The sequence below is a fragment of the Henckelia pumila genome, chromosome 4, assembly GCF_033568475.1.
Source record: "Henckelia pumila isolate YLH828 chromosome 4, ASM3356847v2, whole genome shotgun sequence".
Classification (NCBI taxonomy): Eukaryota; Viridiplantae; Streptophyta; class Magnoliopsida; order Lamiales; family Gesneriaceae; genus Henckelia; species Henckelia pumila.
The window spans coordinates 116179395-116197116 of NC_133123.1; the positions used below are offsets into that span (position 1 = coordinate 116179395).

Consider the following 17722-nt stretch of genomic DNA (forward strand, 5'->3'; position numbering starts at 1 on the left):
GACCAGTTCGGCAACATGTAATCCCACGCCACTCGTGGCCTCCATCAAAAGCCCGACCAGCTCAGCATGATGTAAACCCACGCCACTTGTGGTTATCTCAAAAGCCCGACCAGTTCGGCAACGTGTAAGCCCACGCCACTCGTGGCCTCCATCAAAAGCCCGACCAGCTCGGCATGATGTAAACCCACGCCACTCGTGGTTATCTCAAAATCCCGACCAGTTCGGCAACGTCTAAGCCCACGTCACTCGTGGTCTCCATCAAAAGCCCGACCAGCTCGGCATGATGTAAACCCACGCCACTCGTGGTTATCTCAAAAGCCCGACCAGTTCGGCAACGTCTAAGCCCACGCCACTCGTGGTATCCATCAAAAGCCCGACCAGCTCGGCACGATGTAAACTCACGCCACTCGTGGTTATCTCAAATGCCCAACCAGTTCGACAACGTCTAAGCCCACGCCACTCGTGGTCTCCATCAAAAGCCCGACCAGCTCGGCACGATGTAAACCCACGCCACTCGTGGTTATCTCAAAAGCCCGACCAGTTCGGCAACGTGTAAGTCCACGCCACTCGTGGCCTCTATCAAAAGCCCGACCAGCTCGGCACGATGTAAACTCACGTCACTCGTGGTTATCTCAAAGGCCCGACCATATCGGCACCATATAAGTTCACCCCATCATGAACGCTCAAAGAAAATTGCAAAAAACCAGAATGTTGTTTTTATGCTCTAAAATATAAATTCAACCACTTAAAAGTTCCTCCTCGTTTCACTCGTCGTCACTTCTCTCCGGGAGGAAGCATTGATGATATGATAAAAATCCTATCATATCTTTATTTATATTTTAGAGATATATTATAATATTGCATGGATATGCATAAATCTAGTTGTATTATACATTACAATTCTACGTGGACTAGAATTCTCTCCCTATAAATAAGGGATCTCTAACCCTTATTAGGACAGGTTGTATTTTTGACATAACGTCTCTCACTTTTTTTTTCTTACACATCGCACCTATGTGTTTTACACATATTTCTCATATTTTCTATCTCTTGCAATTTTCATACATCTTTTCTATTGAATTCAATACTGACTTGAGTGTCGGAGTGGCTTCGCCTCCAGGCGAGCCATCTCACATGTTTTTTTTGATACACAAAAATATTTTGGGATCATTCGGCTCGGTTTATTGAAAAAATTAGTTTGTGATTACCCGTTCGAGGTAATTTTTGTGATGCTGAAATTTTTGAACGCATCACATTAATTGGTAATTAGTTTAGTTTTACTTCACATTTCTCTTTGTTTGGTTTTAATTTTCTGGTACAGTGGTACTGTAAGTCGCGCGAGTTGACCGTGTATTAAGTACAAGTGCTCAAAGATTTGTTCATTTTTTAATTAAGGTTTAATAACACAAATAAATAAGCAAAGTTTACAATAATATATTGATAATATCAGTTATAACATGCATTCTTTATTTATTTCCAAATTAATGTAATGACAAATAAAATTTAAATTTCAATAAATAATCATTTGAAATTCAGATATTTGTGTTTCTTTTAAAATTAAATTATAATTTACGGTTGAGTCGATGTTACCCGCAGGATAATGTCCTGCGAGTGACGTGGCGGCTCATGATTGGTTCTTCACGTGGAACCCATTAATTTTGACCAATTATGAAATTGCATGTCATCCGCAGGGTAGTGCCCTACGGACGGCATGTACTACCATAATTTACATCATTGATTGAACGAAAGTTAATTCAGGAACAAAAACAAAGCTACTGAAGGTTTATTCGTACGAATAAATTATGGTAAGATGAATTTTTATGTGTTGATGGATAGAGTTTTTTTTTTTTTTTTTGCCAAAAAAATTCTTTGAAAATTTTTATATGATAATTCCAAGTGTATAAAATGTTGATTTATATTTTTCAAAATCTCATTGTACTCATTTTTGTACAAACGTCCTTAATAACTAATCTTTATTTTATATATATATATATATATATATATATATATATATATATATATATATTTCGAAACATATTTTTTGCCCACCAGATTAAATATTTTTGGCTCCGCCTCTGATAACAACCGTCAAAATTTAAAACAAATCCAAAAAACTGTCAATTACATGGAGAAAAGGAAGAAAATGGGAACGATTTTCTTTTCCAAGCCTAAAAATACTTTTATCCATATCACACTTTCAAGCTTTGGATGGTAACTTTAGTGTCTATTTTTTTTCCATTTACGTTACTCATAATATTTATACATGTTAGAAATTTGGATATTGCAATCATGGTGGAAATTTATTTGCAAATGCATGCATCATGCATGTATTAAATATTTATATTATATTATTTGTACATCTCGTAAAATATTTGTGTACTACATTACACACGTAACGTGTGTGCATTGCCGCTAGTATATATTTAAAAATAAACTTAATCCATTTGTTTGTCCTCCATCGTTTCAAACTAAACAAATGAACGACCCTTTGTCAAATTGCCGTAGAACGTAACAAGAAATATTGATTTCTTGTGTTTGTGATTTGTGTCTATATGATGGATCGTACACTAATTATTATCTTTTCTGAAAAAAACTTAAATATTTTATGTAAAGTTTCTTAATTGTCTATCGGATTCATAAAATAATTTACCATATAATATTGAAAAGAACAACAAACATGACAAGAAAATTAGATCAACGTATTCTGTTTTTTATTGAGTAAATAACATTTAGCCCTCCTATGAAAACCAAATATATATATATATAAAAGCATTGTTTCGTAAAGTTTAATAAAGTGGGAATAAAGTTGAAAACGATGGCATCTTTATATATCCAATAACCAAAAGTTAAACTTGGATTTTGGAATTGCCTGAAATTTTTTTATTGTGCATCGTCTATGTACAAATATTATAAGCAAAACGTAGATAATAACCATGAAAAAACTTCGTATAAGAAGGTCGACTTCATGAATCAAACACCTTCTTCCCTTTCTCTTTTGCTTTTCATATTTGTAGAGTTGATTCTCATACATCTTCGCATTAGATGTTTGAGAACTGCAGTATATATAAAAGCTACGGCGATGTCGAGTTGTTTTCCTATACCCAAGACCACGTTCGCACAAGATGTGATCCTCGCAGAATCGCCAGGATCATTCGACGATCCTAAACGAATACTCATTGTCGTAGACGCGCTGAAGGAGTTTCAGGTGGATCTGCTCGAGTGGGTTCTTAGAAATTTCACTATCAAGAACCGCCACACGATTACGATCCTCGGGATCATGCCTTGGCTTAACATGCCATGTGAGTTATCCCCGAGTTCTTTCCATGTTTATATTTATCAAATCGACCGAATGTTTGTCACACGTTTGACAATCGCTCATGTGACAAGTATACATACAATCGATATATCACATATCAAATGTGCTATTAAAGTAGTGTTTGGGATAACTTCTAGAAAGCATTCACAAAGTATTTCCTAGAAGCTCTCCCAAACACCACCTAAATATAGCCTAAAATCTATAATTGTGAATGAGGTGAGAGGAAAAAACTTGAATTGGCATTTGGCTTTGCTTTGTAGTGTCATCCAAAACTTGGTCCGACATGTGGAGCATGAATCTGGAGAATTTGTCTTACTTTCAAGAGAAGGGTGACTTCAAGAACGACCCCAAATGTCAAAAGGTTCAAAGGTTGATTGACCTTTGCCAAAAATATGGGGTACTATATTCACAACCCTCGAGTCTCGACCACATTTGATACTACTCGAACTTAAAAGCCTATATTTCGCCTTTTTTTCAGTGTAATGGCTATGTTTGCCTCATTTTCAGGTAGAACCGGAAATCAGAAGTGAAATGGGGCACCCTTTGAGACTCCTTGTAATAGAGCATATAAGCAACCTCCATGCTACATTGGTAGTCTTTGATAGGTACATAATACAAAGCTCACTATAAACTCAACATATAGTCCGTTTGGATTTTGTAGAGATTTTTTAAAATAAGTGCTTTTAAAAGCTACAATTTTTGGCTTTTAAAAAAGCTCTAATTTTGACTTTAAAAAGTGCTTTTTTTGGTCAACCAAACATCTTGTTAACTGAAAAGCACTTAAAAAAGTGTTTTTTTGGTCTGGCTTTTGAAACCAAAATTTCAGGTCAACAGGTATTTAATTTAAAGGCACATAGGTCTCTTGTGAGACGGTCTCACGGATCTTTATCTGTAAGACTGGTCAATTCTACTCATATTTACAATAAGAACTAATATTTTTGACATAAAAAGTAATACTTTTTCATGGGTAACCCAAATAAGAAATCTGTCTCACAAAATTGACCCGTAAGATCATCTCACAAAAGTTATTGCCTAAAATTAAAGGTTAGCAAGGTCAACCGAACACTTGATTGCAAACTGCACCCTTATCTCCCTCCTTGGCTCTATCTCTTGTTACTAAGTGAGTACATGAATCAATTAATAATGTTCGTGACATTTTGAATATACAAAAACAGGCATCACGACAGGAAGTACATAGAATACTATGCAGAGAAAGTACCTTGCAACATGGTCGTGGTAAATGACAATGGAGCTGTCAATCTGATCAAGAAACGAAAATCTGTTGACAGTGATACAGAGTACAGCCCAGCTCCTGGAATCGAGTCCACTCCATCTATTGCAACTTGCACCAAATCCGTACTCTCGGAACAACTTAAAAAATGTCTCAAGCCAATATCACGAGGAAGACATGACAAGGAATAGAAAATTCTGATCAAGATAAAGACAATACATAATGTGTTGAAAGCAACATAGAGGAGAAAGAACTAGACAGTAACACCGCATTCTATGATCATGTACTTGTTTCTGTTTCAAAATAAATCCATCCCAATTTGCCTCAACCCTATGCATATGTGGTAATCACATGTCAATGGTCATTTTCTTCCCCGTCTAGTTTTGGGAGAAAACAATCAAATACTTATTTTGGAATTTTCAACTATCTAGTCAATCTATTTCCAAAAAAAAACACGCAACTCCAAAATAAATACAAAAGCGAGAAAATGCCTTCGGTTCCAAACACAAACTATTTATTAATCATACATGATGCATTTCGAAAAAACAATATTGCCAGTGGACCTTGTTTTAAGATAGCTAGCGAAACCCTCGAAAGCCTTATACAAGGAATATTTCAATAATTACTTTTCCACGTAAAAAAAATGCAATTCTTTAAAAAGCAGATGGCAAGAAGGGCAGTAGCTAGCTACAAGCGCTCTTGCCTAATTCAGCCAAAAAGGTTAATTTCCCTATTCTATCACCGCGACAATAGAACCTCATCTGTTCATCTTGGTCTGACTAATTTCCAGTTCACCTGAACACCCCCGCAAACAATGGACGCACCAGTCTCATGTGATCTCTTCTTGGAGATGATCGCGATCTACTTTTCTTCCTATTTGCAGAACCTTCACTTTTTGACCCCTTCAAAGCAGCCAGCATTTGCTGACCTCTTGCACCAGGCATGCTTTTCTTTACAAATAAACAAGCCTGTTTTGTTTCCACATCCAGATCTTTATCCAGTTGTCTCTTGCAGGAGATCCGATCCACAGATCGCACAGGGTTACGTGGAATGGAGAAAACCACATCTAAAACATAAGTTAGTTATAAGCATCAGTCATTTATTGGTAAAGTCGTTAAAAAAGGTATCTTTAAGGAAGAAGCTTTCGCTCAAATTACCGGGTGGGTCTTTCCTAAATATCTCTAGACTTGGAGATCCTGAAGGTGTTTGAGGAGTAATTACTTGTTTGGTTCCACAAACACCATCCCCCTGCTTCCTGTTAAATATGTCAGGTGAATGTGGAGAGACTCGTAAGTGATGATCTTGCGAAGGCAAATCAAAACAATCACTCGCAGGAATATTGCATGTTGGTCCATTCTCTTTACTATCGTCATCTTCAACATCACTGCATTTTGGAACAGTTGCATCACTTGCTTCAATTGAATCACAATAGTGAGTTTTGTGGGGAGTGGGAGACTCTGTAGCTATGTCTAATTTATCTAACACTGATTTGGGCGATGTGCTTGATATATCGGACTCTATGAACTTCTGGGTTTCCATGAAACTTGAAAACCAGGAGATTCCCTCTTTGGCATAGAAGAGAATGTACGCCTCCTGTGCCATCACTATATCTTCGTGGACTTGAACAACCTACATGATGGCAATGATCAAGATTTCCCCAAACACCAGATTAACTACCAAATTTCAATGACTATATAGGACATCGATATTATATTATTCTATATTGCAGCAAGATGTCTCATGACTCACCCGGGAATCATCAAACTTGCACCACTTGTCAGGTGATAAACGAATGAAACAGTAATAGTGGCCTGAAGTAGATGTCAATCCAATATGTACCACAATAGCATAAAGAGTGTATTTAAGCTCCACCTGCAGGACACACGCACAAATAGAAAGATAAGGACTTCAGATTCCAGCTATAACACACACTAAAGCACATTATTTGATTTCTTATGCTGCATTCTTGACAATTACATATATGAGCAAAAACCTATTATATAACACAGCCACCAGAAAAAAGGAAGGCGAGCAAGGGCGAAAACATCCATATAAAGTTCTACCCAGCGTAAGAAAAATCAATTTTCACAAATATACAAACCTCTTCAAAACTACTGGCCAATTGGCATAATGATGTAATCAGATAAAAGATTTTAAATTAACCATAGCCTTCAGATTTCAAGATAAAATTTACATCTTATGAGCTTGGATAACCTAAATAAATGTGAGTCCTTATATTTCATGATTCAAAAGAATAGGCATCAGGGAAACTTACATCAGATGTCTGTCCACTACAAGTGAAAGGCCGCAGATCCAATTCCAATGGAAATTTTACATGTTTATCAATTTTTTCAACAAAATGGCCTTCATTTTTGAATCTCTTCAAATGAAAGGCAGCAACTGAAGGGGCCTGATCAAACATAAGTTGCTTCTCAATGGATACTTGTTCTTTACAACTATTACAAGTAAACTTATTCTCCGAATCTTCAATTTTTTCAATCTTCGTGAAAGATTGCAGAGCCATTGAGAGATTTTCCGCTTCTTCGATCTCCAAACTCAGGTTTACCAAAGGCTCGTAAGTGTCAGAACAGTGATAGCACTTACAACACTTCAGCTGCAAGTAGCAACCATATGATCAGATATTTAACTCACAATCATACACGTGTGCGTAAAGCAGGAAATGTGGAGTTAATAAAAGAACATGGAAAAAACACACAGACACACACAGACACACGCACACACAGACAGAAATGAAAAAAGGATAGGAAAGAGTGCATACTTTGCTGACTAGACTACCACCAAAAACCTGTCTAACAAAGTTGTCACTTATTGGATTTGTGCAGTCCTTTAGCTTTGAATCATGACAGCTTTCAAGCCTTTCTAGAAAGCACTGAAGAAACTCGTGAGCATCTTCCTGTTGATTCATCTGGAAAGTTGGCGAAAAATCTAATAGTTTTATGAGGTCAAAGAATCTCAAAGAAGAAGAAATTTATGAAACTCGTGTGAATAGAGTATGACTATCATTCTGTCTAAGTTGTCATTCTGTCTATTGTATGCACTAATAAAGCTGGTGGTTTAACCAATCGGAACAGTTACCGCAATGTAAATGAGACATTAAAATTTAAAAAACAACAGACAGAATGGCAACCTAGAAAAAGAAAACAAAATCAACAGTCATTGAAATAAAATAATCAAACTATCAGTTTATGCAGAATAAACATAATTTTATATATCATGGTTTTGCAAATTTAATTCAAATGCAAAGAGGATACAGCTCAAATTGTTGAAAATCTTCGAAGGTGCAACAGCTCTATTGCTAGAAGTAAATGATAGCTCAACCAGTTCACGCAGAGCGCAAAGCACGCAGAAATGTTCCTCGGTACCTGTATTAATAGTCACAAAGCTAGCTGGAACAAATTTATAATGAAAGTAAATTCCAACAGCAACAAAAATATAAAAATTACTATAAATTGTCGGTGTTCTTACACTGACAACCCGCTGCGTGATTATCTGATAGAATACTATGAAGAAGTGGTACAGTGTGCATGAAGCATTGCAACACAGAATTTAGAAAGCATGTGTTACCCAAATTTTCAAGCCCTGCTCCCTGCAAATTTTTCACAATTTTTTTAATAGAATAAACACATTGAAAACTTGGTGAATGAAAACATAAACAAATAAACAAACCCAAAAAACACCGAACGTTTTCCCAGCTACATATATCTATCATCATCAACCAGAATGTCAGGCAAAGACATAATTTTTTATACACACACACACACATACATATACATATACATATATATCACTAACATTGCTACTTCATCGGCGACACGGTTAAATTTCCCAAACCTACATGGTGACTTCGGGTCATGGAGTTGGTTTTGGGAAGTCAAGGTGACAAATTTGAGTAACCCGAGAGTATACGAGTGTAAAAACAAAACGAAAATCACATTACAACCAGGACACAAGTCGTAAACTGATAAAACTCAATATATCGGAATAAACCTTAAGTTTGTTACTGTCGGGCTGCGAAGCCGAAATTGAAGTCCTCCCTTCAACATCCATACCTCTCCACGACGGCCGTTCAGTGATATCTTCACGAGAATTCCGATAATCGAAAGACAACGATGTGTCAGATTCCGCACTGATATCATGATTTCCCGACCACCGCTCGCGAAAGCGAGGGAAACTCAGAGGCTCGCTGTCGTCTTCATCAGTTTCAACTTCCAGCACATGAGCGGCATCGAAAAATTCAGTGCCGCCAGCAGCTAACTCGTCACTTCTCGGCGGGAAAAGGGCGGACTTCGGCAATTCCTCAAAGTTTGGGTGCGAATCCATATCCTGGCCTAGGTTTTGGCAGCCTAATGTTTCCAGAGAATAAATTTGCGAGGAATTTGAATTCGGGTTTCAGGATTTGGTGGGAACTAGAAAGTTTTTGAAATTTTTTTCCCCATTCCTCAAGGAGAAGAGATTTGGAATTGGAGGGAAGTACGTAAGAATATAATATTTTTATTTATAATATAAAAACTCAAAAGCGAGGGCAACTTAGAATATGTACACTCCACGATTCCTATTTTACCAATATGTCCTATAAGCTATAACATCATTTAACCCGTAATAAACCCGTTAATATTTAATCACATTTTTAAATATATTAGGTAGCGTAATTAAAATTAGATTCTACTTCCAATATTTAAGCTCAAAAGTGGCTCACTCAAATTCAAATATCTCGATTAGTAATGTATTTCTCAATTTATGCTATAAAATCTTCAACTTTTCGTAAATGTATATTTTGATGATTGACTTAACAGTTTAAGGATTTTTGCCGGATATTTCAACACCTCTAATCTTATTTTGTGATGTATATGACAACACCAAAATTCATTCGTGTCAATACAGAAGAAGCATATGCCCTCCCATAATATTCATTCGGAAAGACTGATCACCCGAATTCCTCAATTTTAGGCAACGAATCTTCTTACGGCATGACGCTCAAAAACTTTATATATGTGTACAAGCTATTCGATTGGTTATTCAAAACTAAATATTCGAATGGTTCAAAACATGTTTATTTAATTTAATACATACAAGTATATTATGTTATGTTATAAAATATTACAGCCCGTTAATGGATCACAAACTATTGAATAAAATAAATTAAAATAGATTTATTGTGAAACAATGTCACGGATTTATATCTTTAAGATGGTTCGACCCAATCCATATCTCCAATAAAAGTAATTTTTTTTTTCATGGTAGGGTAGGGTCGGAAATCCGTCTCAAATAATTAACTCTTGAGATGTCTTGTATGTGTTTTGTTGAATCATTTAGTTTCGATTTTGGCTAAAAAAAAAATTAGCATGCTTGAATTTGACTCAAATTTAATTATTTAGAATACGAACCAAATATGTTTTTAGTACTCCTCCCATAAAACTTGTGAGCCAGCACAATTTATTTACACCCCTAATATACACATTGCATGCCAAACAGTTTTTTTTCCCCCAATAATGAAGAATAGTATTTTATTATAAAAATATATATACGTTTATCATATTTTCTTCTAAATATGTTAGGAATCAATCCGGAAGAATTCGATATTCCGAGAATTACCAGACAAGTAAGAACACAATCCCAGAAAACAGATAAAACCCAACTCACACAGATCAAACTCAACACTCACGCGAAAGCAAATAAACAACACAAGTGTTTACGTGGTTCGATAACATTTTGCCTACGTCCACGGGAGAGCAAGACAACCACTTTATTAATCACCAACAAAACAAACCAAGCTCAAGAACAGAGCTTATTTGTAGTAACCCAGATTTCATTTTAAGATAATAATATGTTAAACATGATTAAGGGTTAGTAATTAACCAATTCCAGAGTTCAATCGGACTTCAGAATCAAGAATTGGATTGTCAATATTTGAGCCAGTTCGGACGGTCCGAAGAGGACTTCGGACGATCCGAACTCAGCAACTCGGGGGCTCCGAAGATGAGCTTGTTGACTTCGAAGGTAAGGCACGTTCGGACGGTCCGAACTAAGGATCGGATGGCCCGAACTCCCTTGTGCCAAGCAAGCAGGATTACTCAGCCGAGATTTTTGACAAATGTCAAGCATTGGACACTTCGGATGGCCCGAAGTGACGATCGGACGGTCCGAACTCGACGTGTCTTGCATGCAGGAAGTGAGTTGGATCGGACAATCCGAACCCGAGTTCGGAGGATCCGAACCTAGGCCGAGTCTTGGCCTATAATTAGGGGTCTCCGAAGTTCATTTTGAAATACGAATTCCGAGTTTCCTTCTTCAGTTATATAGTGTGAGTTATACACTTGAGGGCCCTATCGGTTATAATCGAGGTTCTGGAATAACCAAGATGTGGTTATAGTCATCCGGGACTAGCGACTCCAAAGGGCTATCTACATACGAAGGTATGGTCCAGGAATCTATTTAAGTTTTGGGAGTACTTATTAGCTTTGTTAAGGCTTATAGAACTTGTGTAGTGATACGATGAACATTTATAGGCTTGGAACCTAGGATCCTACTATACTTGAACTAGCCTAAAGGTACGTACACATTGACTGAGATTGCCAGCGAGTATACATGTTTATATGTTGCATTTATTTGGCATTATTATATGGCATGATATATGATTTATCGTTTTCCATATTCATATGTCATGTGCATATACACGTTGAGCCTATACCTTGATATACCTGATTATAGAGTTGCTCAGCTCTATACTCGATAGTCTGTCACTGAGAGTAGCGTGGACATATATGTCTGACTACTCTGGTGTACTAGATGAGTGTGGTTGCACCCAGAGGTTGATCCGCGCGGTGGCAGCACTCATGTGGCACCGGTACTGAGCATGACTTTTCAGATGACCATTTACCAGTCATCATGTTGCATGCATTATATACATAAGTTTACTCATGTTTATGTACTGGGCATTAGCGCTTACGTCTTAGTTGCTATCTTGGACACCCTCTTCCACGGGGCAGGTCGCAGGATGGACGGAGCTGGTAGTTCAAGGCAGGACTAGGGAGCAAGAGCCTTGAGGAGTTAATTATACAGCAGGATTCGATATAGCTGTATAATGTTTACTTTTAAGTTTTTCGATATGGTTGTATCACTACAGTATTAAGCCTGAATTTATTACTAAGCTGATATGTAAATTTTGGATTTTGTTTCCGCACGTTTTATACACGTTAAGCATTTTGCTTTATTAAGTTATTGCATGCTATTAGTTGCCAGTTAGTAGGTGATTCCATGCAGGGTCACTACATTTTTGGTATCAGAGCATGCATAGATTTTGGGAATTAGTACTCGGGATTTAGTTTAGTCTTGAGTAATTCTTGCGCATTTAGGATTTTAATGTGCAATTCTTTTTAGGATATGGCTGACGAGAGTCACGGTAGTGTTGGCCAGGGAGGTGGTCATCATCGTCACCATCGCCATCATGATGATCGATATCGTTCTCATGAGGGTAGACGTCGCTACTCTATCAATAAGCTCATGCAAGTAGGACTGAAACCCTTGGTGGGAGGCGAGAATCCTGAACAGGCAAGAGGTTGGATGTCTAAACTCGAGAGTGCATTTCGAGCTTTCGATTGCACTGAGAAGCAGAAACTGGAAGTTTTAGAATTCGTTCTAGAGGATCGAGCACGCTTATGGTGGGATGCCAAAGCTACTCAGGCACGTACTGAGAGAGGACAGGTGACTTGGGGGGATTTCTATTAGCAGTTTCAGAAAATGTATTTTTCTCCAGCAGTTCGACAGGCCCGATCTATGGAGTTGCTGACTCTGAGGCAAGTATCAATGACTATTGATCAATATCAGCAACGATTTCTTGATCTGCTACCTTTTAGTCCTCATATCAATGACAGTGATGCGTCCAAGTATGATATCTTTTTGCAAGGCCTGAATCAAGATATCTACTCACAAGTTGTTGTATGTGATAATCCGATATCTTATGAGACTTTGGTGAACCGTTGCCGTCAAGTGGAGAACAGCAATAGGCGGGCACAGTTGATGATGCCAGAACAGCCTAGTGGATCTTTTGGGCCTAAGGCTCAATCTGTTGTGCAATCTGGACCTATGTCTTCTTCTACTCCTACTACTTCGTCTGGTTCTCGTGGCTCACGAGGTACATTCCGCTTTGGGAAGAAGAAGAAGGAGTTTTGCAGCCACTGTGGTGGGAAGCATCCTGCAGCTTCGTGTCGGAAGGCTACTGGTGCTTGTTATATTTTTGGTAAGCAGGGACATCTACAGAGAGATTGTCCTCAGCGTATGGGTTCTGCTAGTGGATCGGGATCACGGGTTGGATCTCAGACTTCTACTTTTCCACGTCAGCAGCCATCACCACATAATTCTTCTGGTTACCGTCCACAGACTCAAGGGCAGGTGTTTGCTCTATCTCAGGATCAGGCTACTGAGGGAAGCGATCGCATGTTGGCAGGTACGTTTTTGTTATGTGGTATTCCTGCACTTGTCTTAATTGATACTGGAGCATCGCATTCCTTTATTTCTAGTCGTTTTGTTAAGAGACATAGATTACCTTATGTATCATTAGATATGGATTTAGTTGTATCTACTCCGCTGGAGCAGGAGGTAGTAACTAAGCGTCTAGTGATGGGTTTCCTTCTAGAGTTTGAGGGTCATGTGTTATCGGCTAATTTGATGATATTAGCGATGGCATATTTTGATTGTATTTTGGGAATAGATATGCTGACTTTGTATCATGCTACTGTGGATTGTTATCAACGTCTGGTACAGTTTCATCCGGATGAGGGTGATAGCTAGTACTTTTATGGTGAGGGTGCGCGACCTCCGATGCCACTTGTATCGGCTCTGAAGGCATGTCATGTCTTGGAGTCAGGTGGGGAGGGCTACCTCATTTATGCAGTTGATATGTCCACAAGTAGTCCGGGTATTGATCAGCTATCGGTTGTCAGCGAGTTTCCTGATGTATTCCCTGATGAGATTTCTGGTTTTCCTCCGGTTCGAGAGGTTGAATTTGGTATTGATCTAGTACCAGGAACTACGCCTATATCCAGAGCACCTTATCGTCTGGCACCGTCAGAGATGAGGGAATTGAAATAGCAGTTGCAGGACCTGCTTGATAAGGAATATATTCGTCCGAGTGTTTCTCTGTGGGGAGCACCTGTGTTATTTGTCAAAAAGAATTATGGATCGATGTGATTATGTATTATTACAGGCAGCTGAATCGTGTCACCATCAAGAATAAGAATCATTTGCCACGAATTGATGATCTGTTCGATCAACTACAGGGTACTTCTGTCTACTCTAAGATAGATCTGAGATCTGGATACCATCAGATGCGGGTACGAGACTCAGATATTTCTACGACTGCTTTTAGAATCAGATACGGGCATTATGAATTTCTGGTGATGCCATTTGGTTTGACGAATGCACCGGCAATTTTTATGAATCTGATGAATCAGGTATTTCGAGAATATCTGGATAGATTTGTCATCATCTTCTTTGATGATATTCTTTTCTATTCTCATGACAAGGATGAGCATGCACAACATCTGAGAATTGTGTTGCAGACGTTACGAGAGAAGCAGCTGTATGCGAAATTGAGCAAGTGTGAATTCTGGCTTGATCGGGTAGTGTTTCTCAGTCATGTGATTTCAAGTGAAGGAATATCTGTTGATCCTAGTAAGATAGAGGCAGTGCTGAACTGGTCTCGTCCAATGACGTTTGCTGAGATTCATAGTTTCTTGGGTCTAGCGGGTTATTACCGTCGGTTCATCGAGAATTTTGCACAGTTGGTCAGGCCTTTGACTCAACTTACTCGGAAAGATTTTACCTTCATATGGTCCTCGAATTGTGAGGAGTCATTTCACGAGCTGCGTAGACGTCTTACTACTGCACCTGTGCTAGCTCTAACTTCTGGATCGGGAGGTTATGTTGTCTATACTGATGCCTCTAGTCAGGGGTTAGGATGTGAATAGACACATCATGGACATGTTATTGACTATGCTTCTCGACAATTGAAGACGCATGAGAATAATTATCCAGTGCATGATCTCGAGTTAGCCGCCATTGTATTTGCGCTCAAGATTTGGAGGCATTATCTTTATGGCGAGAAATTTGAGATATTCACGGATCACAAGAGTCTGAAATAGTTATTCACTCAGGCGTAGTTGAATATGCGACAGAGATGCTGGATGGATCTTCTGAAGGATTATGATTATGAAATCAAATATCATCCAGGTTCTGCTAATCTTACTACTGATGCCTTGAGTCGGCAGGTGAGACTTTCTGCACTTCAGACTAGTGAAATATCTCATATGGTTCAGGAGTGCTGTTCATTGAGTTTTACACTCAAGCACAAGAAAGGAAGAAATGAAATTCGTTTGTATACTATATTATCTGAGCCAACATTGTATTCCCAGATCAGGGAAGCTCAGATATCTGGTGTTACGACTTAGCGTTTGGCACATCTAGCCAATGGGGTTAATACATCTGGATTCCATTATCAGGCAGATGGTTTATTGTGCTTATCAAATCGAGTGGTTGTACCTGATGTTGCGGAGTTCAGGAATGATATTCTATCTCAAGCTCACAGGAGTCGATTGTCTATTCATCCTGGAAGCATGAAAATGTATAAGGACTTGCGAACCAGATTCTGGTGAAAAGGGATGAAGCGGAGTGTATATCAGTTTGTTTCGAGATGTTTGGTTTGTCAACAGGTCAAGGCTGAACACCGACGACCAGGTGGATTACTGCAAAATCTTGAGATTCTCGAATGGAAGTGGAAGCACGTGACTATTGATTTTGTCACCCACTTTCCTATGACGTCACGTCAGTGTGATGCTATCTGGGTCGTTGTTGATCGTCTGACGAAATCAGCACATTTCATTCCCTACAATCGGGAGTATTCTTATGATCGTATGACACGCTTATACATCCATGAGATAGTGTGATTGCATGGGGTTCCAGTGAGCATAGTAATTGATAGAGACCCACGATTTACCTCACGTTTCTGGGGTAGTTTTCAGCAGGCGTTGGGTACCACTCTGAGTTTGAGCACTGCATATCATCCGGAGACTGACGGGCAGTCAGAGTGGACTATTTGTACGCTGGAGGATATGCTACATTCTTCTGTCATGGATTTTGGGTTATCTTGGCAGGATCAGTTACCTTTGATCGAATTTGCCTACAATAACAATTATCATCGTAGTATTAATATGGCACCTTTCGAGGCATTGTATGGTCGACGGTGTCGTACTCCGTTATTCTGGGATGAAGTCAGGGAACGACAAGTCGAGGGTCCTGAGTTGGTGCAGCTGATTGTAGACAAGGTAGATTTGATCAAGCGAAGAATCAAAGTTGCTCAAGATCGTCAAGCCAGTTATGCCAATATTCACCGCAGGCCACTTCAGTTCCGGCCTGGTGAATATGTTTTCCTATGAGTATCACCTTTCAAGAAGGTGATGAGATTCAGTGTGAAAGGCAAGTTGTCACCTCGTTTCATTGGGCCTTTCCAGATACTGGAGAAGATTGGAGACGTTGCTTATCATTTGGCGTTACCACCATCTCTTTCCAGTATACATGATTTTTTTCATGTGTCGTTACTTCGACAGTACATAGCTGATGAATCTCATATTATCCAGCATACGGATATTCAGCTAGAACCAAATCTGTCTTTTGTTGAACGACCACTCCGTTTCTTAGACAAGAAGGAGAAAGTTCTTCGGAACAAGACTATACCACTTGTGATGGTACAGTGGCAGCGCCGAGGCGTTGAAGAAGCAACTTGGGAAACCGAGAGCTATATGTGAGCAGAATATCCTGAGTTGTTTGCTTTGTACTTTTGATTTCCGTGTAAAGATGTAATTACAGTTGTTGTAATAAAACATGATTTAATGTTTCATATTGTTATATTGATTTGTCTTTAGATTTTATTTCGCGGACGAAATATCTAAAGGTGGGGAGAATGTAGTAATCCAGATTTTATTTTAAGATAATAATATGTTAAACATGATTAAGGGTTAGTAATTAACCAATTCCAGAGTTCAATCGGACTTCAGAATCAAGAATTGGATTGTCAATATTTGAGCCAGTTTGGACGGTCCGAAGAGGACTTCGGACGATCCGAACTCAGCAACTCGGGGGCTCTGAAGGTGAGCTTGTTGACTTTGGAGTTAAGGCACGTTCGGACGGTCCGAACTAAGGATCGGACAGCCCGAACTCCCTTGTGCTAAGCAAGCAGGATTACTCAGCCGAGATTTTTGACAAGTGTCAAGCATTGGACACTTCGGACGGCCCGAAGTGACGATAGACGGTCCGAACTCGACGTGTCTCGCATGCAGGCAGTGAGTTGGATCGGACAATCCGAACCCGAGTTCGGAGGATCCGAACCTAGGCCGAGTCTTGGCCTATAAATAGGGGTCTCCAGAGTTCATTTTGAAATACGAATTCCGAGTTTTCTTCTTCAGTTATATATTGTGAGTTATACACTTGAGGGCTCTATCGGTTATAATCGAGGTTCTGGAATAACCAAGGTGTGGTTATAGTCATCCGAGACTAGCGATTCCAAAGGGCTATCTACGGACGAAGGTATGGTCCAGGAATCTATTTAAGTTTTGGGAGTACTTATTAGCTTTCTTAAGGCTTATAGAACTTGTGTAGTGATACGGTGAACTTTTGAATATAGGCTTGGAACCTAGGATCCTACTATACTTGAACTAGCCTAGAGGTACGTACACATTGACTGAGATTGCCAGCGAGTATACATGTTTATATGTTGCATTTATTTGGCGTTATTATATGGCATGATATATGATTTATCGTTTTCCATATTCATATGTCATGTGCATATACACATTGAGCCTATACCTTGATATACCTGATTATAGAGTCGCTCAGCTCTATACTCGATAGTCTGTCACTGAGAGTAGCGTGGACATGTATGTCTGACTACTCTGGTGTACTAAACGAATGTGGTTGCACCCAGAGGTTGATCCGCGCGGTGGCAGCACTCATGTGGCGCCGGTACTGAGCATGACTTTTCAGATGACCATTTACCAGTCATCATGTTGCATGCATTATATATATATGTTTACTCATGTTTATGTACTGGACGTTAGAGCTCACATCCTAGTTTTTATCTTGGACACCCTTTCCATAGGGCAGGT

General features: G+C 38.9%; 2 protein-coding genes across 3 annotated transcripts; one reads left to right on the forward strand and one right to left on the reverse strand.

Annotated features, from left to right (window-relative positions):
- Positions 1–3038: 3038 nt before the first annotated feature.
- On the forward strand, positions 3039–4738 carry LOC140861602 (uncharacterized). The gene is made up of 4 exons (XM_073264624.1): positions 3039–3299; positions 3577–3713; positions 3824–3921; positions 4492–4738. Exons 1-4 carry the CDS (start codon positions 3080–3082, stop codon positions 4736–4738), a joined length of 702 nt encoding a protein of 233 aa, XP_073120725.1. The 5' UTR covers positions 3039–3079.
- A 322-nt stretch (positions 4739–5060) lies between these two features.
- On the reverse strand, positions 5061–9001 carry LOC140866033 (ubiquitin carboxyl-terminal hydrolase 20-like). 2 transcript variants are annotated; one of them, XM_073270893.1, is made up of 8 exons: positions 8556–9001; positions 8034–8154; positions 7820–7930; positions 7327–7493; positions 6823–7161; positions 6297–6419; positions 5705–6176; positions 5061–5613 (listed from the first exon to the last, which is right to left on the reverse strand). In XM_073270893.1, the coding sequence occupies exons 1-8, from the start codon at positions 8886–8888 to the stop codon at positions 5339–5341; spliced, it is 1941 nt and encodes a 646-aa protein (XP_073126994.1). In that variant the 5' UTR covers positions 8889–9001; the 3' UTR covers positions 5061–5338. The 2 variants fall into 2 exon arrangements, with proteins under 2 accessions (XP_073126994.1, XP_073126992.1); XM_073270891.1 differs by having other exon boundaries at positions 7820–7954.
- Between the last annotated feature and the right edge of the window lie 8721 nt (positions 9002–17722).

Coding starts and splice junctions, on each gene's coding strand:
- LOC140861602 (XM_073264624.1), top strand. CDS start 3,080: ATGTCGAGTTGTTTTCCTATACCCAAGACCACGTTCGCACAAGATGTG. Junction 3,300..3,576: donor GCCTTGGCTTAACATGCCAT/GTGAGTTATCCC, acceptor TTTGCTTTGTAG/TGTCATCCAAAACTTGGTCC. Junction 3,922..4,491: donor ACATTGGTAGTCTTTGATAG/GTACATAATACA, acceptor ATACAAAAACAG/GCATCACGACAGGAAGTACA.
- LOC140866033 (XM_073270891.1), bottom strand. CDS start 8,888: ATGGATTCGCACCCAAACTTTGAGGAATTGCCGAAGTCCGCCCTTTTC. Junction 6,420..6,822: donor GTAGTGGACAGACATCTGAT/GTAAGTTTCCCT, acceptor TGTGTCCTGCAG/GTGGAGCTTAAATACACTCT. Junction 5,614..5,704: donor ATTTAGGAAAGACCCACCCG/GTAATTTGAGCG, acceptor CTTATGTTTTAG/ATGTGGTTTTCTCCATTCCA.